At 45.4% G+C, this 20,750-nt stretch overlaps 1 protein-coding gene across 4 annotated transcripts in view; it reads right to left on the bottom strand.

The window, feature by feature from the left end:
• The window catches only part of SLX4 (SLX4 structure-specific endonuclease subunit), a 391,720-nt gene that overhangs the window by 240,519 nt on the left and 130,451 nt on the right, over positions 1-20,750 (bottom strand). For 3 of the 4 annotated variants that reach the window (XM_069210471.1, XM_069210474.1, XM_069210472.1), the window contains one exon: positions 12,848-13,154. In XM_069210471.1, coding sequence (XP_069066572.1) covers positions 12,848-13,154 — 307 coding nt within the window. The remainder of the gene's footprint in view (positions 1-12,847; positions 13,155-20,750) is intronic. The other variant, XM_069210473.1, reaches the window with a different exon arrangement.

Genomic DNA, 20,750 nt, shown 5'->3' with positions numbered 1-20,750 from the left:
CTTGTTGAATCTCTGGTTTAAATCCAGACGTTCGGAGCCATGCATGCCTTCTGATAGTTACAGATGTATTAATTGTCCGTGCAGCTGTATCTGCAGCGTCCATGGAGGAGCGGATCTGGTTGTTGGAGATGGCTTGTCCCTCCTCAACCACTTGTTTTGCCCTATTTTGGAAGTCTTTGGGCAGATGTTCAATGAGATGTTGCATCTCGTCCCAGTGGGCTCTGTCATAGCGCGCAAGTAGTGCCTGGGAGTTCGCGATGCGCCACTGGTTTGCAGCTTGTGCTGCGACTCTTTTACCAGCTGCATCAAACTTGCGGCTTTCTTTATCTGGGGGTGGTGCATCTCCAGATGTGTGAGAGTTGGCCCTTTTCCTAGCTGCTCCTACAACAACAGAGTCTGGTGGCAGCTGTGTTGTGATGAAAGCCGGGTCTGTAGGAGGCGGCTTATACTTTTTTTCCACCCTTGGTGTGATTGCCCTACTTTTGACCGGGTCCTTAAATATGTCTTTTGCGTGCCGGAGCATACCAGGGAGCATAGGCAGGCTTTGGTAGGAGCTGTGGGTGGAGGAGAGTGTGTTGAACAAGAAATCATCCTCGACCTGTTCTGAGTGGAGGCTTACGTTGTGAAATTGTGCTGCTCTAGCCACCACCTGAGAGTACGCGGTGCTGTCTTCTGGTGGAGATGGTTTTGTAGGGTATGCCTCTGGGCTGTTATCTGACACTGGGGCGTCGTATAGGTCCCATGCGTCCTGGTCTTGGTCACCCTGGCTCATGGTGGTGTGAGCTGGGGAGTGTGATGGCGTTTGTGCTGGTGAAACGTTAATCACGGGCGGAGGAGAGGGTGGTGGTGTAACTCTTTTCACCACTTTTGGTTGTGGTGCTTGTTCCGTCTGGAACTCCAACCTTCTCTTTCTCCTAATGGGGGGAAGGGTGCTTATTTTTCCTGTCCCCTGCTGAATGAAGATACGCTTTTGCGTATGGTCCGCATCAGTTGCTTGTAGCTCTTCCTCAAACCTATGCTTCTGCATTTGGGAGGTTAGCGAGTGCTCTTCTGTATAAGAGCCTGAAGCTGGGTCGCTTGCAGTTTGTTTCGGCGTCGAAACTTTGTCTGCGTGTTTTTTCGGCTCCGAGGTGACTTTTTTCCTTTTCGGGGCCGAAACCTCTCGGCGTCGATCTGTTTCGGTGCCGCTGTCTCGGCGTCGAGCCGTGTCCACACCGGCATCTCGGTGTCGAGGCTTGTCTCCAGCACTTTCTCGGTCCCGAGAAGGCTGCGTGCCGGTGTCTCGACCGGAGTCGGACGATCTCGGCACTGTTTGGGCCTTTTTCGGTGCCGACGGTCGGTCACCGATTTTATGGGTTGAGCCATGGCCTGGTGGCAGTGGCGTCCCCTGGGCCTTGTAAATGTTTCTTTGTGTGGTTTTCGACGTCTTACTCACGGTTTGTGTATCGTCGAATCCTTCGGAGTCTGAGTCTTGGATCGAGAAGGTACCTTCCTCTTCCTGTTCCTCGAACTCCCGTCGGGCTGTCGGTGCGGACGCCATTTGAAGTCTTCTGGCTCGACGGTCTCGGAGTGTTTTTCGGGACCGGAACGCACGACAGGCCTCGCAGGTGTCTTCGCTGTGCTCAGGTGACAGGCACAGGTTGCAGACCAAGTGTTGGTCTGTGTAGGGGTATTTATTGTGGCATTTGGGGCAGAAACGGAACGGGGTCCGTTCCATCGGCGTTCTTCAGCACGCGGTCGGGCCGACCAGGCCCCGACGGAGGATCGAAAAATTACCCCGAAGGGCACCGGAGCTCTTCGATCTTCGATGCGGTGTTGAATGTAAGTATGCCGATCCCGAACGCAACAATACCGACGAAAATCTTCCGAAATTAACTATTTTTTCTGTTCCGAAACTCGGAGCGACAGGAACACGTCCGAACCCGATGGCGGAAAAAAAACAATCGAGGATGGAGTCGACGCCCATGCGCAATGGAGACAAAAGGAGGAGTCACTCGGTCCCGTGACTCGAAAGACTTCTTCGAAGAAAAACAACTTGTAACACTCCGGCCCAACACCAGATGGCGAGCTATTGCAGAACATGCGTATCTACAGCGACAGATGCCATCGAACCTAGGATTACAGTTTACTAACTATTCTAGAGTAGCAAGCGCATTCCCCACTAAAAGATGAGAGTAAGGCAAAGAAAAAATACTTTATGCAGATAGATTCTGCAGCAAAATGTGACCCCTGATGCATCTACCTTGGAATCCAAAGTCAGATAATAAGATCTTGTAAAGAACTGCGTGAACCTCCAAGCTGGTTCTTACATATTTCTGAAATTTAGATGCTTCTTAGGATTGTAGAAGTAGCAACCAAACCCCCTCCCCCATAAAATTGGCTCTGAGCTTACTAGAAAAGCATAAATATACCATGAAAGTATACATGAAACAATGGACCCTGGTTCAAAGTTGCTCCACCAGTACAAATAGGCTTATAATTGACAAAATGGTGATTAGACTGTCTTATCAACATAGAACCTCAAAACGCTCTTAATATCCTGAGACTGTAAAGATCTCTCAACTGGAAAGGACACATGTTTGTAAAAAGAAGGAAATGGTCTAACTGAAGTGAAAAACGAAAACTACTTTTCAGAGGAAAAAGGGATGAGTTCTCATAGCAGCTTTATTTTTATGGAAAGGTTTTTTACAGTTATTTACAGCAGAGTGCCTGAATCTCACTACTCCGCTGGCAGAAGTGATGGCTACAAGGAAAACTGCTGTCGAAGAAAAATGCTGCAAGGTAGATTTATGTACTGGTTTAAACAGAGGGCACATTCATTTCAAGAGCAGTATATTAAGTTTTCATTAAGGATCACCTAACTGAGGGAAAGGTTAACTAAATCCTTTCTAGAAAATCCTTTATCACAGGAATCGGAGCCAAAAGGTTGGTGAAGAAATTGACCTATAAGCAGTAATGGCAGCAAGATACACGCACTATTTTATATTTTATAGCGGCACCGGCCAATTGGAGAATGTAAGGAAATGCCTCCTTGGCATGGTTGCCCCCTGACTTTTTGCCTTTGCTGATGCTATGTTTACAATTGAAAGTGTGCTGAGGCCTGCTAACCAGGCCCCAGCACCAGTGTTCTTTCCCTAACCTGTACTTTTGTATCCACAATTGGCAGACCCTGGCATCCAGATAAGTCCCTTGTAACTGGTACTTCTAGTACCAAGGGCCCTGATGCCAAGGAAGGTCTCTAAGGGCTGCAGCATGTCTTATGCCACCCTGGAGACCTCTCACTCAGCACAGACACACTGCTTGCCAGCTTGTGTGTGCTAGTGAGGACAAAACGAGTAAGTCGACATGGCACTCCCCTCAGGGTGCCATGCCAGCCTCTCACTGCCTATGCAGTATAGGTAAGACACCCCTCTAGCAGGCCTTACAGCCCTAAGGCAGGGTGCACTATACCATAGGTGAGGGTACCAGTGCATGAGCATGGTACCCCTACAGTGTCTAAACAAAACCTTAGACATTGTAAGTGCAGGGTAGCCATAAGAGTATATGGTCTGGGAGTTCGTCAAACACGAACTCCACAGCACCATAATGGCTACACTGAAAACTGGGAAGTTTGGTATCAAACTTCTCAGCACAATAAATGCACACTGATGCCAGTGTACATTTTATTGTAAAATACACCACAGAGGGCACCTTAGAGGTGCCCCCTGAAACTTAACCGACTATCTGTGTAGGCTGACTAGTTTTAGCAGCCTGCCACAAACCGAGACATGTTGCTGGCCCCATGGGGAGAGTGCCTTTGTCACTCTGAGGCCAGTAACAAAGCCTGCACTGGGTGGAGATGCTAACACCTCTCCCAGGCAGGAATTGTCACACCTGGCGGTGAGCCTCAAAGGCTCACCTCCTTTGTGCCAACCCAGCAGGACACTCCAGCTAGTGGAGTTGCCCGCCCCCTCCGGCCAGGCCCCACTTTTGGCGGCAAGGCCGGAGAAAATAATGAGAAAAACAAGGAGGAGTCACTGGCCAGTCAGGACAGCCCCTAAGGTGTCCTGAGCTGAAGTGACTCTAACTTTTAGAAATCCTCCATCTTGCAGATGGAGGATTCCCCCAATAGGGTTAGGATTGTGACCCCCTCCCCTTGGGAGGAGGCACAAAGAGGGTGTACCCACCCTCAGGGCTAGTAGCCATTGGCTACTAACCCCCCAGACCTAAACACGCCCTTAAATTTAGTATTTAAGGGCTACCCTGAACCCTAGAAGATTAGATTCCTGCAACTACAAGAAGAAGGACTGCCCAGCTGAAAACCCCTGCAGCGGAAGACCAGAAGACGACAACTGCCTTGGCTCCAGAAACTCACCGGCCTGTCTCCTGCCTTCCAAAGATCCTGCTCCAGCGACGCCTTCCAAAGGGACCAGCGACCTCGACATCCTCTGAGGACTGCCCCTGCTTCGAAAAGACAAGAAACTCCCGAGGACAGCGGACCTGCTCCAAGAAAAGCTGCAACTTTGTTTCCAGCAGCTTTAAAGAACCCTGCAAGCTCCCCGCAAGAAGCGTGAGACTTGCAACACTGCACCCGGCGACCCCGACTCGGCTGGTGGCGATCCAACACCTCAGGAGGGACCCCAGGACTACTCTGATACTGTGAGTACCAAAACCTGTCCCCCCTGAGCCCCCACAGCGCCGCCTGCAGAGGGAATCCCGAGGCTTCCCCTGACCGCGACTCTTTGAACCTAAAGTCCCGACGCCTGGGAGAGACCCTGCACCCGCAGCCCCCAGGACCTGAAGGACCGGACTTTCACTGGAGAAGTGACCCCCAGGAGTCCCACTCCCTTGCCCAAGTGGAGGTTTCCCCGAGGAATCCCCCCCTTGCCTGCCTGCAGCGCTGAAGAGATCCCGAGATCTCTCATAGACTAACATTGAAAACCCGACGCTTGTTTCTACACTGCACCCGGCCGCCCCCGCGCCGCTGAGGGTGAAATTTCTGTGTGGACTCGTGTCCCCCCCGGTGCCCTACAAAACCCCCCTGGTCTGCCCTCCGAAGACGCGGGTACTTACCTGCAAGCAGACCGGAACCGGGGCACCCCCTTCTCTCCATTCTAGCCTATGTGTTTTGGGCACCACTTTGAACTCTGCACCTGACCGGCCCTGAGCTGCTGGTGTGGTGACTTTGGGGTTGCTCTGAACCCCCAACGGTGGGCTACCTTGGACCAAGAACTGAACCCTGTAAGTGTCTTACTTACCTGGTAAAACTAACCAAAACTTACCTCCCCCAGGAACTGTGAAAATTGCACTAAGTGTCCACTTTTAAAACAGCTATTTGTGAATAACTTGAAAAGTATACATGCAATTTTAATGATTTGAAGTTCCTAAAGTACTTACCTGCAATACCTTTCGAATGAGATATTACATGTAGAATTTGAACCTGTGGTTCTTAAAATAAACTAAGAAAAGATATTTTTCTATATAAAAACCTATTGGCTGGATTTGTCTCTGAGTGTGTGTACCTCATTTATTGTCTATGTGTATGTGCAACAAATGCTTAACACTACTCCTTGGATAAGCCTACTGCTCGACCACACTACCACAAAATAGAGCATTAGTATTATCTATTTTTACCACTATTTTACCTCTAAGGGGAACCCTTGGACTCTGTGCATGCTATTCCTTACTTTGAAATAGCACATACAGAGCCAACGTCCTACAGAGAACATAAGTGAGTAGCCACTTCCTGGCATCTGGTTTGTGTGATATTCTTCTAAATGCACCAGATTCAGAACCTCTTCCATATGAAAGCGCAGGACATCATGGTAGTTGGATATTCTATCTTTCTACAAAACATCTATGTATTCTTGTAGACAATTTAAGTGTCTGTACTGCAAGAGTCCAAAGGTCAGGCTATCAGGCTCAGCGATGGAAGAATGGGATGCAAGAGCTGATCCTTGAACATGAATAGAAGAATCGCTTTACACGGCAGCCTCATGTGGATCCTCCAAGAGGTCTACAAGGTTGGTGAATACTACTGATATGGCCTCTGCATACCTCTAGACCTCTCCAAATTGTGGCATTCTTATGAGGATTTGCTCAGAGCATCCGCCCACTGCTTGTCTGTGCCTTGCACATGCTCTACGCTTAGGGAAATTTTGCGGTGCACACATCAATTCCAAATACCTTGTGCTATCTTGAATAGTAGTTGTAATCTTGTTCCTCTTTGCTTGTTTAAGTAAAACGTTGTAGTCATGTTGTCCATTCGGACCAGCACTGCAGATCCTTTTATTTTGGAAGAAAAATGCAGAGCTCAGGGAGTACAGCTGTTAGCTCTCGGAAGCTTATGCATCTCTTTGGTCTACTATCTGTTACTCACTTCTAAGTCCTGGAGATGCGCTCCTTAGCCTTCCATCAATGCATTAGTTGTCATCCTTTAGTGTGGTGGCTTTGTGAGTAATGTTAAAACCATGGAAATATTGTCTTTCTTCATCCATCATTTCATGGCTGCTGGCATTTCCGGTGTTATCCTGATGATGTTGTCCAAAGATGCCCGCTTCCCGTTTCCACTGTATGTCTATTTATTCCTGTGGTAATCTCATGAAGAGACAATAGTTGGAATCAATGGTATGCAAGACAGAATCATTCCCCAGGAACAATTCGTACTGTCGGACTGAAATTGGCTTTTTTCTTGAGAGGGTAAAACCTAGCATTATCATCTCGGGAACCCACTCCTTTGTGAGAAAGGCCATGCTGAATTATGTGTCCAGAAGTTCTCATAAATATGAAGGCATGCCTTTGTTGAACATACTACAGCCTCTACCCAAGTTGCTTTTAATAGCTAGTCATCCAAATATGTGAATATTTCATGTCTGTTTACTCTGATATGCTGCTAGTGACATCCAGCCACCTAAAATCTGAGACACCTCCTGTTTTTGACATGGATGGGGACATGGAAGTAAGCATCCTGGAGATCTAATGATGCCATATGATCCCCTGGGTTTATCAGCTGTACGAAATCCTGCAGGCTGACCACTCGGAATTATTGCTTTTTTAGATATTTTATGAGCTGCCTCAGGTCTAATACTGGTCTCCACTTCCAATTGTTTTTTATCTTAGTCGGAAGAAGTTGGAGTAGAAACCTGCATTTCTGTGTGCCTGGGAGATTTGGAACAAACATTTGCCCCATCTCGCAGGCAGCATGAGAGCACTGGTCAGGAAGCAATTTGTGTTTGTGGAGTAGAGGGCAGGACTCCCCAAAGAAAAGACACCCTTCCCAATTGCCTCAATCCCCTGACTCCCAATCACAGAAAACAGAAGGAAAAGAGTCAGGGTTCTGCTTAGAAGAAAACGTCTGGGACCAGAAACTCTCTGGAGATGAGTGAGCTGTTAAAAAGGAGTGGGATGATGGCAATAAGTGTCTTGACAGTTCACCACAAGGAAGATGCTTGTCTGCTGCATGCAACCAAAATAGGGTCCATCAATGCTTAGGTGAAAGGGAGCAAAGACAGTGAAGGATGACGGTTCTGGAATTTCAGTACGAATGTTGGCACTGTTTTCCTCCACAGCCAAAATCATTGTAAGGAACAGCTGTAAATTAGGCAACTTCCTCTGTGGAAGGACCAGAAGAACATTCTACGTCGAACTTTAAGAAGGTTTCTAAGTCAGTGGCATTATGCATTGGACAGATAGCCTCCATCATGCATTCTAGAGGTAGTGGATGTGGTGGGTTGGAAGAAGGTGCCCAGCTCAATGAGATCATATTCGTTGCATACACTATGGCATTTAAAATGGATCAGAATTAGAGCCAAAGAGCCCCTGCAGCCTGCCACCTGCCAGTGTACTCATCACAAAGCAAAGTCTTGTAACAGAACTCATTTTTTACCAACTGCTGTGCTTTTAGAAGAATTGTAGTCAAAATGGTCTTTGTTTTTAGAAAATCCACTACATTTTATAAATGAGACAATGTTGGAACCGGTCAAAAAGTAATCAACAAGGCTTTCGGCAGAAAGGGAGAGTCTGTGAATGCTGTAACAGTGTCAGGAACAACATAAGACAAGTCGACCTGGCCTGGGATTGAACTGAAGGATGAGTTTGGTCAGGGAATTTGACAGTTTCTTGGGGTTAGCAGATGCTCCAGCGAGAGATGGGTGGAGTGGAAGAGGTGAACCATTACTGGTTTAACAGTGGCAGACTGCAAGGTCACCACCAGAGGCTCACAACTCCAGGAATGGAACTGAAGCCCCTAATTCTGACACCAGGCCCGTCACCACCAAAATAGGCTCCAAAGATGATGTTGGAGGGGTGTGATCAGGGAATGACGTAAGCACAAGTGACACTTAGAAGCAGGAGAATCCTTCTTGTGAGGTTCCTTGTGCGTTTCCTACAGAACCTGACCTTGTTCTTGAAAGTGACCCATTTTGAGGACTTGCACGTCAAAGGTAAGTAAAAACAGGTCTTAAGGCCAGAGCTTAAGGCTATACCTCAAGTGGCACCAAGTCTATAGAATTAATCCTGGGCCATGAATAGCTCCCCCTATCCCTTCTCAATATCCTTGGTGTGCGTGGGGCCACACTTTGCACAATTGTGGCAGTCGTGCTTAGGCGACAGGTACCATAGACAGATATTGTTGGGGTCTGAGTGGGACATCTTGTTTAGACAGGAGACACAAGGTTTAAACTCTGAAATAGTGGGATGAGACAGCCTTGAAAACATTGCAAATAGTACCAATTTGGTAGAAAATATTATGAGGAAAACAACGCTGGATCTGCGCCAAAGGTGCAGAAATAAGAACTGATATGTGTACTACAGTGCCCCCTTATACAACTCCGTGTCATATACAAGTACAAGCCTTTGTAACACCTATTGGTATATGGAAGCTAACTTAAGTTACTGGATCCAGTATGGCGCTTGGTGGAGATTCATGATATGAGCGATCTGCACGTAGCTAGATGTATCCATCAGAAGAAAAATACTGCTTACTCTGTAAGCATGTGCTCATAGTGTGTAGTGCTGTAGATTCACATGTGTAGTATACACCTGCCATTTAGTGTTGAAATCAGATGTTTGCAAATAGTTTTTGTTTGAAGAAGCCTCTCAAAACACAAGATCTGGTTTGACACCTCCTGTTTGTGTACATTGCGCATGGGAATGGACTCCATATTGATAGTGCTTTCCACACAGCCGGTGATATTATATATAGAGAGTGAACATAAAGTATTCGAGCGTAATGTGCAGTGTCATTTATAAGGCAAGAGACCTGCAAATTATAGGCTTCCATTGAGGAGGGGGGACATGTGAATTTATAACACTTCACACTATGAATGATGATTACAGGGTAAGTAGCATTTTTGCGTTTGCAGCATCTGTTGGTGTAGATACACATTCTCAGCACTGACTGTAAAGCAGTACCTTCTGGAAGGGGCGGCTAGCGTGTGGATGAAGCAGATGTATGAAATAAGTTGTTCAACACTGCATGTCCCCCCATGGCTTGTTTACAGGCCATATGTACATGCAGTAGCACTTCGTAAAGGAGTGTGGGTCTGGCAAGGGGGCGGCCTTACAGATATTCACTGATGCGATGTTAACTAGGAGGCCCCTATTTGGACCTTTCTTGCTGGAAGTGTGCAATCTGAGCGGATTAGGTGGAACTTCATTTGCTTTATAGCAGCAGATCTGAATGAGAAATGTCCGTAACAACGTGTTGCGAACAACGCGGACTTCCCATGCAAGCGGAACCACACTTGCCGGACAATGCATGGCTTTTTCTGTACCTTAACCATGCATGTGCCAAACTATGCATATGTGTGGTTAAGGCACAGGAAAATCCAGAGTGGATCGGGAGAGGACGAGGTAAGATAAGTGGTGCTGGTGGATTAAGGGCTTGGGGTGGGTGGGCGTTAACTATTTTTTTTCTTTTTAATGGTGCATGGGTGGGGATTTGGGTATGGGAGAAGGTTTAAGGAAGGGTGGGAGGAGAGAAGTGGAGAAGGGATCGGGAGAGGATGTGGTGAGGTAAGTGGGGCTGGGGCAGGGTTGGTGGGATGTTTTTAGCAGTGAGGGTGGATTTAGGGCTGAGGGTGGGTGGGGGTTTTCAGGAAAGGTTAGTTTTTTGGGGTGGGGGTCAGGATAGTTTTTTTATTTTTAGGACTTAGTGTGGGTGGGGGTTCACGGTACTTTAGAAATTAGGGGTTTTGGGCCTCGGGGCGGGTGGGGGGGTTATGTTGTACGGCAGAACCGTGCATGCCGTTTTAACATATGCCTTTAGTAGGCATGCTTTTACAACAAAATTCGTTGTAAAGGCATGCATGGTAAAGCCATGCGTGGAAACAACGAGGTTGTGGTTCTGACCGCATTGTTAAGGACACGATCGTGTCGTTAAGGCATGCGTTGTTCCAGCACGCGTGGTTCTGTCATACAACTAGTCTGAACACATTTGACTATCCATCTAGCATTGCCTGTATTGAAGATGGAAAAAACTCTCACAGGCTTTACAAAGGATACAAAAGGGGTGGTTTGATTTACAGAAAGCCTTGGTGCAGTCAAAGAAGTGAATAAGAGCACTATTGACACCTAATGTGGGGAGTGCTCTCTCCGCAGTAGAATCTGGTTGTGGGAAGAAGATTCTAGCTTTATGTCTAGGTTATGGTGGAAGGGTGATAACACTTTAGGGAGAAACTTAGAATTGGCTTGTATTTGTGGACTGGATAAAGGGCTCTTGTAGGGTGATCACTTGTAATTTGCTGATGCGTCTAAGCGGTGTAACAGCCACCTATAAGGCACACTTCCAGCGAAGGAACTGAAAGGAGAATCAGTTCACAGGTTTAAATGATGCTCTCATGAGCCTGCAGAGAACTACACTAATATCCCGCACATGAGCAGGAGCTACTTTTGGGAAAATCACACTCTTGAGACCCTCAATGAGGGTCCTAATAACTGGAATTATGAAGAAGAAGGAATGTTTGCGTGGTACACTGTGAAAGGTTTTTGATTGGAAGGATGTTGTCTTTGTTTTGATCCTGTGTGGGAAATGTTTCCATGTCATAAGTGATGTCCACTAAGGTGCAATAATCGTGGTATCGGACACAGTGTGTTGCTGTGTGGTAATGATGAAGTGCGAGAGACAGATACACAGTTTTATGCTATCAGTATACTGGAAGCTTTGAACAGCTCTGCAAGCCCCTTTTTATTGTATCTGATATGACAGTCTGTTTAGCTGGTTACTGCACTGGTGCATTGTTCATGGACCGTGGGTGTAAGCTCCCATTGGTGAAGCTTGGGTGTCGTGGGTCCATTTTAGTCTTGTTTGGGCAGATACATATATTAAATTGAGGCCTGCGGCCTGTGTCCATTTATCCAGATAACATGTTCTGTTTTCATGTATTCATTTTTGATTGGCCTGCTTTTCAGCTGTGATGTTTTATTTTCATAATCAGTTGTCATTTAGCGAAAGCATTTTAATCATTTTATGCACTACATTTTTTATTGTGTTCCTTGCCCCAGGGCTGACAAGTACAGAATAAGAGCAGCACAAGATAATGTTTGGTATTGCCACCACAAGACTATGTAAACAATCTAATACTTAAGTCAAGCCTAGTTTGCAGAACAAAATGTGTTTACCTTAATAAACACAATGTAGGCCAAAGGTCGTTAGAAGGGTCCTTCCAGCCAGCAACTTCCATCCGTGCTGCATGCCATTTTGCAGTCGACCTCAGCCTTGTCTCTACAGCCAGATCAGGAGTTGAAGAGCAGACACTTGTGCCAAAGTAACAGGGCTGGGTGTGTCTCTCATGGACTCAAAATGGACAGACTGAGCTAATACTGCCATGCTCTTGCTATAGGTTAGAGATTAGGCGCTAGGAAGGATTCATTTATCCATGCTTATTACAATATGTTGGGGTTGTTCATTTTTATATCACTAACTTTGACAGGCTAGAAATTAGGCATTAGGTAGTGTAGGAAAGTGCCTCTTTTGATATGGTGACCTCTCCTCCCACGCTTTCTGCTTGGTTTCTGGTGCAATTTCAACTGAAAGTGCCTTGGGTAAACAGGTACCCTCGATCAATGGTAGTTCTCAATGTCTTGTCCAATATGCCCCACCCTCTCCTCGAGTTTGTAGTCTTCCATGAGTTCACCACAAATATTCCCATTTTCTACTTCTGCCCACAGCTTTCTCTTAATTTGTTCTTCTAACTCTTTTAAAGAAGCACTTTCTGTGTTCCTTGAATACTCATCATTCCCTACCTCATATATTGTTCTAGCTGTCTTTTTCAAGGTGGCTCATTTCAGCATCCCACACTTTTCAAAGCACCCCTCTTATGCTAGCTGTTCTTCCTCACTCTGCAATTAGTCTTTAACTCTTCATCTGTTATCTGGTCTTGCTCTACTCAGTGGTTCCATCTAATTAACCTATTCTTAGGGGTTACAATTACAACCATAACATGCATATAGCAAATGCTTCAGCTTACGTCTGGCAGAAGATAAAAATGATAGTTACTAGTCCTGATCCAAACAATCTGTCTGGGGCAGATCCACACCATACACCTGTGCCTATTGAACCTAAATGTATGTGCTGTGTATTATCAGCCAGCTGCCCAATTTGCTGAGTAGCTGCTGTTCTCTTTTCCTCGTGTTTTCTTTTCAGTTCTTCAAAACTTAGTTCTCACTGTGATAGTTTTGTATCCTCATCAAGCTGGTCCAGTGCAATAGTTTCCTTATTTACATGGTGTGATTTCCCCTGCAAACAATTTTACCTACTCATAAATTCCCACTTTTTCTCCATTAAAAACTCTGGGTCCCTGCAGCCCACCACCAAAGCAATAAGCTCTCCAAAAATATGTAAGCTGTACCACTGCAGGGCAAACCATACCTGAAACCTCTATTAAAGGGTTCTGTTCCGCTTCGGCGGCCAACTTCCACTGAGTGAGAGTAATGCCTTCCCCTGCAAGCTCCATCAGATCCTGCAGAGCTTCCTGGTCCCGCTGGCTGCAAGATGAGACCCCATAATGTTGATTCAGCTTTGCTACAGCATTGACTCGCAGCTCTTTCTCATCGGTTGTGTCTTTGACAACGACCTGGGTGGCAGGATCTGTTGAATCATTGGGTGTCTGTATCGGAAGACATGACCGTTGATCATCACATGTTACAAGTGGTATAACTGTCTGCTTCTTCTGTCTCTAAAGGGGTTTAAAAAAAGAAACATCTGATGAATAGAAGGTAGGATGAGAAATGGAGTAGTGCGTGATAAGCTGTACAAGAATTCTAAATTCTTTCTTTTAGGTGATTTGAATAAGTACGAAATTTTGGTTACTAGAACAACAAATTTCATGATGCTTGAGCTCAATATCCAATATGGCCTTCTGCTAACCCTGCATGTAATTGTGACTTTAATAACTTTTAAGCTTTTGTCTAATACATGTGACTAGTGTTTTGATGGCAATTTTATTTTACTCTTTTGACACCGTGAAGAATACTTAATTTCCTTGTTTTTGTGACCTCGTCATCAAGTTTTATTTGTTGTTTAATAATAGAACAATCATATTATGCAGACTTCCATTTGATGATATCGGTCATTCTTTAAAAAATATCTATTTACAACGAAAAAAAACAATTTTAAAGCTTGAGCACTTTTACATTATAATTGTGAGAAAGGAAGAAGAGAAGTTTGCAATTCACAGCAAATTAAACTGACTGAAATAAGACAGTGGTCTAGCGCTCCTGACTTACAATTACAAGTAACATGTTTTTTAGTACCTTCTGTCCTTTAGATTAAACATTCAATTTATGAGATCATCACATAGTAGTGATATAACATCTGCCTAAACTACATATAGTGAGGTATAAGGCCAGATGTCGTTTTCTCCACGTGCTGGCTCCATACCCCTTTGTTCCCAAAATGTAGGTGAAGGAGGCCATGTCATTTCTATTCATAAAAGCTCCACAGGTACAAGCCTCAGAAAATGGAAAGGGGAGTGGAACTGCCTTATCTTGAACACAATGGGCATGGATTTCATTTTTGGAGGCAGGCTCATAAACAGAGAATCATTCTAAAACTAAGACTGACAAAGCTAAGGGTCCACTAGAAAGTCATTTTCTAATAGGTTAGTAAAAAAAAAGGTATCATGGTTAAAACCTGATATGCCATCTATGGTTAATTTTATATTTCAATGCCCCTGTGATGTTCAAAGCTTATAATTCCTTCTGCCTTTGATGCGTATTGCCTAAAGAGAAAGGGGAAGATTTATATTCAAACAAATGTAGACATAAACAGCACTTTATGCATGTGTTCCAACCACCAATAATCTTTTGAAGCCTCACTTGGATGCCAGCGTGTGGGTGTTACATGCTTGTCTTAAAACTTTGACAGCAACAAAACAGGGGTCTTTCGGATAAAATATTATGTCACTTGCTGCTAATGACTTAAACTATGTTAGTGCCAATAAAGTTTAAAGGCATCCAAGTTCCTTGGTGTTTATTTCTGCTTGAAAGATAGTAAAATAGAAACTACTGCTTTCCATCCTATTGGCTTCAGCCTGGAAATCAGTTTTAGCAACATTAGTTTCAAATAAAAGGCATGACATGGGAGGATGTTAATATTCCTCTCCAGTATCAAAGAAGAACGATGCCACATTTGTTAGAACAATCCAAATTACGTTGCTTCGGGTGCTTTTAAGTCTTGGTTTGCTTTTTCACACTTGTTGAGACTGCCTGCATCAGTTAGAGTAAAGAACAGTTCTCCAAATGATATGAAATTGGTCAACCCATTCTCATAGTTTGGTCCTTTCCTGTCGCATAATTCCAATGGCCTACATATAACTAAATAATTTCCATTTGCCTTCTTCCTGTATCTGCAGCAAAAAAATGAAGATGTTGCAATTTAGCATGCTAATTTAAATATGCCATGCTAATTACAATAGTTTAGTTATAAAGGGCATGACTACCCGGAGGCCTACCAGCATTGAAGTGGAAACAGACGGACTGTTAGAAATGGGGTCTCTAGTTGGCAGTCAGTTTGCACCCTGTCCAAGTAGGGACCCTCACCTTAGTCATGATAAGGGAGATACCCGCTCAGATAACCCCTGCTCACCCCTTTGGTAGCTTGGCAAGAGAAGTCAGGCTTATCTCAGAAGCAATGTGTAAAGCATTTGCACATAACACACAGTACTACATTAAAAACACTACAAAAGGACACCACACCAGTTTTATAAAAATAGCCAATCTTTATCTATATAAAACAAGACCAAATATGGTAAAAATCCAACATACAATAATACAAATATGAATTTCTGCAAGATTTACTCAAAAATACAGTTCCTTGAAGCCTATAGTTCCACCTGGGGCTAGCATGGCGTCATGAAAACCAACAGTCCAGGCAGGCCACGGCGTCGCGGGCCAGCTACGGTGTCAGGAAGACCTGTAAGCAGTACCTTTGGATTTGCAATCCGTCGTTATCCTCACGGTGTGCTCCAGTGAGTGGCATCGCTGGAGTCATGATGTCGGTTCCGGAGTCATCGGGCCCTTTAAGTCACACGTGTTGAGGTTCGAACTCTGGACTGATGAAGTCAGGAGCGATGGCGTCGGGGCTGCGGTGCGAAGCGGGCCGATGAGATGCACACAGGTGCAGGCGGCGGCTCTGTGTTGGCGTCTAGCGGCATCAGTGAGACCAGGGCAGCGGTGTGAAGTGGGGCAGTGCAACCTGCCGTGTCACCAGGTCACAGTGCAGCCAGCTGCAGCGTCACTGCTGAAGCGCTGTTGTCAGTAGGCCAAGCAAGCGGTGCCAGACAGGACGGTGATTTGCACCTCACGAGCGGTGTCCACAGACCATGGTGCAGGAGCATCGTCGTCAGGGATGTCCAGGCTGCGGTGTGAACAGGCGATGCCGGAGTACGGGGCTCACAGGTCACGGTGCGAGCAGCGGCTCGGTGAAGTCGTCAGATGACAGTGGCGGTGAGACCAGGGTCGCGGGGCAGTGCGGCACCGTGTGGCGTCGGCAGGTCACAGTGCAGGCCAGAGGCTTCGTTGGCAGCATCGCAGTGGTTTCTCCTCTTGAACATCACAAAACACACAGTTCTCAGTGCTACAAGTCGAGGAAACTGACATCTTTGGTGTCCCTGAGACTTCCAACCGGAGTTAAGCTCTACTCCAAGCCCCTGGAGAACTTTCTCAAGCAGGACACACAGCAAAGTTCACTGTTTCCAGGCAGAAGCAGCAACTGCAGGCCAGTCCAGTAAAGCAACACAGCAAAGGGACAGTACACCTACTTCAGCTCTTGTTCTGGGCAGAGGATCCTCTTGATTCCAGAAAGGTCCTAAAAGTCTGGGGTTTTTGGTCCACTACTTATACCCCTTTTTGCCTTTGAAGTTTGCAAACCTCAAAGCAAAATCTCAAGTGTTTGCAAGATCCTTCCTTGTCCAGGCCAGGCCCCAGACACACACCAGAGGGGGTTGGAGACTACATTGTGTGAGGGCAGGCACAGTCCGTTCACGTGCAAACGACCACTCTTCCCTCCACTCTAGCTCAGATGGCTCATCAGGATATGCAGGTTACACTCCAACTTTGGGTCACTGTCTAGAGGAAAGGTGTAAACAGCCCAACTGTAAAACTGACCCAGATGGGGAATCCACAAACAGGCAGAGTCACAGAATGGTTTAAGCAAGAAAATGCCTACTTTCTAAAAGTAGCACTTTCAAACTCACACTCCAAAAACCAAATTCACAAAAAGATGTATTTTTAAATTGTAAATTCAGAGACCCTACACTCCACATTTCTATCTGCTCTCAAAGGCAATCTGCACTTTACAGTTATTTAAAGGCAGCCCCCATGTTACCCTATGAGAGAGATAGGCGTTGCAACAGTTAAACTCGAGTTTGGCAGTATTTCACTGTTAGGGCATATACAAAACACCAGTAAATGTCCTACCTTTTAATTACACTGCACCCTGAGTCTACGTAGAGCCTGCCTTAGGGGTTCCTTACATGTACAAAAAAGGGAAGGATTGGGCCTGGCAAGAGGGGACACTTGCCACGTTGATTTGGTAGTTTACAATTGCGCACACAGACACTGCAGTGGCAGGTCTGAGTCATGTTTACAGGGCTACTTATGTGGGTGGCACAATCAGTGCTGCAGGCCCACTAGGATGATTTGATTTACAGGCCCTGGGCACCTCTGGTGGACTTTACTTGGGACTTACCAGTAAATCAAATATGCCAATCATGGATAAACCAATCAACAGTACAATTTACCTAGGGAGCACTTGCAGTTTAGCACTGATCAGCTGTGGTAAAGGGCGCAGACACAATAAACCAGCAAAAACAGACCTAAAAAATAGGAGGAAGAAAGCAAAATGTTTGGGCCTAACCCTGCAAAAAGGGCCATTTCCAACATGGACCAAAGGAAGAAGTTAGTCTCTGAAAAACAGGTTTTCAGAAACCTGTGGAAGGAGAGTTCATGACTAGTCTGACGGAGCACCGGAGGGAGTTCCAAAGATTGGCTCCTTTATAGGATATGGATCTGCCTCCTCACCGTGCTCTCTTAGAGAAAGGGATCTTCATCAGAGAAGCTGTTGAAGATATAAGAGACCTGAAAAGAGTGTAGTGTGAAGCGACAGGTCTCAGCAGGGCAGGACCTCTGTTGTGCAGCGCTCTATGCATAATGCAGAGGGCTTTGAATTTTATCCATTGTTCAACCAGAAGCCATGGAGGGGAGCTATAGAGGATCTGGCAGATTAGTGTCTTGGAAGATTGAGGAGGAGACGTGCGGCGGCATTCTGAACCACCTGAAGTCTTTTAACCTCATACCTGGAGGAGCTAAAATAAAGAGCGAATAGAATACCACTTTCACCATCTCATCATCACAGTTGATGACTGGCTAGAAGAACTCCCCCAAAAAAGACACAAGACAGCCACGAATGAGTAGCAAGAGAAATAAACTAGAAGGGTCACCAAACATATCAAGAGTGTCCAAACAGTCATAGTGTAATAAGGATGTTTCATTGGCCTGAATTATGGTTATAATTGCAATAAGGAGAGCTCAATAAAACATAACAGTCATCATGTAAACTGTTTTGAGCATTACATTAGACTGTAATGCTCAAAACAGCCCCTAGAGGGCACCACAACAAAAATAACATTTGGAAGAAACACGGTCATGTAACCGTACAGTCTGCCCTTGAGGGCATAACCCCATGAAACCAGAATGGCAAAAAGTGATCCAGTGTAACCATATATATAACCCTAAGGGGGCAAAGTGCATTACACATGTACAGGGCTAGAAGGCCTACTGGAATATTATTATAAACAGGGCAGTTAAAACACAAACTACTCCCAAGCTGGAAAACAAAAGTTCCAGCCATAAGAGAACTTAAAAAAACACTGACTGGTGGGAGAAGTTATTATTTTGGGGTTCCCACTAACCTAGTGTGGGACACAGAGATCTACACAGAAACAGCACAGGCTGAGTTATGAGCAAAAATGTTTTGTAAAAGGAACGCCCTGCACAGCATTATGGGGTGAGTTTCCACCAGTGCTGTGAAAATTGTAGTGTCGGCTCTCCTGGAGGATTTGTTTATTTTTTTTATTTTTTTTTATGAAACAGTTGCAGTTTGTGTATTTTTTAGCTGCTAATCCTAGGAAGAATTTAGGAAATGGGTTACTCCAATTCGGTAACATTGTGAGTTTACTGGTCCTAATGCAATACCTCAGATCGAGTTTGCACTTTAAAAACTGCCATGGCAGCCATGGATCGCAAAGGGGAGAGACAAAAGAAAAATTTAAACTACTCGGACTTGGTAACAGTGTGACATAACTGGTACTCACAAAGCGCTCCAATATCTCCGCTCGAGTTTGCGTTACATGAATCTTCAAAGTGCCATGGCTGCCATGGAGCGCGTAGGGGAGAGACAAAAGAAAAAAGTAGTGTGCCCAAACTAAAGACCTATTGCATTGGAATAGGTCTCCCCTTTGGTACTTTTGGTAATGATACACAGCATCAACTGCACGGCAGCTTTTGGTAATACTGCACAGCATCAGCAAAAAATGAATAAATAAAAGATAACAAGGCCGGGCACATCATTCTGTAGGCACGCACATGCATCAGCACTTGAAACGACACAGGTGCCTCTTTTATATTTACAGATTTAAAAATGATCGATATTTAACCAAAAAAAAATAGGAAAATGAAGTAGCAGGAAAGTCCTTTTTAGGGCAGATGACCCAGCACTAATTTGCTGCTTGTCCCTCCAAAAAAAAAAAAAAAAAAAGGTGAGGGTGAGGGTGAGAAACCATATGGTAGGTGAGGCAGAGGTGAAAAGCAGCACAGGAAGGAGATAACATGTAGCAAGAGGAGTTTGATATGTTTGTGTTATGTTCATTTGTCATTTGTATAGCTTATTAGTCACCCGAGAAGGTATCAATGCACTTGGGCAGGTGTCTGCTTATGCGAAGTTCCAGGTTTTCAGCTTCTAGCTTAACTCAAGAAGTGATGAGGAGGCACTGATGTGTTGAGAGTGGTCGTTCCATATCTTGGGTGCGATGAAGGAAAATAAGCAACCTCCAGTTTTGCATTTGCAGATGCTGGGAATGTATACGAGTGATAGTGAGGCAGAGCATTGGTGTCTGATGGGTTGGTGAAAGTGTATGCATCTGTCAGGCATTCTGGTCCTGTGTCGTGTAGGGCTTTGAGTTGGGGGTGAGAGAAGTTTGAATTGGCTGCGCTTGTGAATGGGAAGCCAGTGAGGCTTCCTGAAGTGCGCTGTGAGGTGGGTGCGGCATGGGAGGTCGAGTATGAGTCTTACAGCGATTTTCTGGATGGTCTGGAGTCTGTATAGGAGTTGCTTGGAGATTCCAGCATAGAGAGTACTGCTGTAGTCTAGCCTGCTGGTGATGAGTGCTTACGTGACGGTGCTTCTGATTTTCTAAGCCAACTATTTGAAGATCTTTCGTAGTATGGGTAGGATGTGGAAACAGGAGGAGCACACTGTGTTGACATGAGCCGTCATGTTTGGTGAGAGGCACAAGTATGCGGTCTGGTGCAGTGTTAAGCCAAAAAGAAAACAGTAATTTGTTAAAAGTGTGCAATAGAAGGAGAGAAGCCAGCCAATCAGAGTTGGTAAAGTGGATATGCCCCAGGAAAGGGACAACCACAAGATGAACAAGCTGGGATAAGTAAAGCCATTAAATAAGCAAGGAAATGAAAGTGAAAATGAAGCAGACTAATAGGAAGCAACGGGTGGGCTGTTAGCCCTAGCAAACTCACAGTACGTCTTTTTCATCCAGATAACAACATAGAGAGACAGAAGTGAAGGGTAGTGGAAGAAAGAGGCACAAGGCGGATTTAACACTAGACAGCTCTGGTACTCATAAATAGCGTCTGCAGTGGGCCCCTCAGAAAAACTGATCCTAAGTTTGCGTGAGTGCATGTGGGTGCTGGAAATGCTGTTTGTTGTTTCGCTTTTGGCATGTACTGTTAAGTATTTACTCTGCTTCCCCAGAGATTTCAAAGAAACCTTGGCATCTGCTTGTTCTCTGCGACATTTCCAGGTAACACACTTGACGGTCCTGAAGAGATTTCTTCGAGCTGAAGGATTTACAGGCGTCACAATTGGCTTCCCTGTATTCAGATAACAAACACAAGTTACAGGTCAAATATTGGTCGGTGCAGTGATACTTTGCGTCGCAACGTGGACAGTAGGTTCCATCACCAGCCAGGAATTCTCCCCCAAAAATGCGATGGAGTCCAATGCAGGGCCCGAAGGGGGGAGCCCTGCAGTGTTCCTG

Source organism: Pleurodeles waltl, chromosome 10, assembly GCF_031143425.1.
Source record: "Pleurodeles waltl isolate 20211129_DDA chromosome 10, aPleWal1.hap1.20221129, whole genome shotgun sequence".
Taxonomy (NCBI): domain Eukaryota; kingdom Metazoa; phylum Chordata; class Amphibia; order Caudata; family Salamandridae; genus Pleurodeles; species Pleurodeles waltl.
Note: the sequence above shows the minus strand (reverse complement) of the source record. Positions and strands in the feature narration are given on the sequence as shown.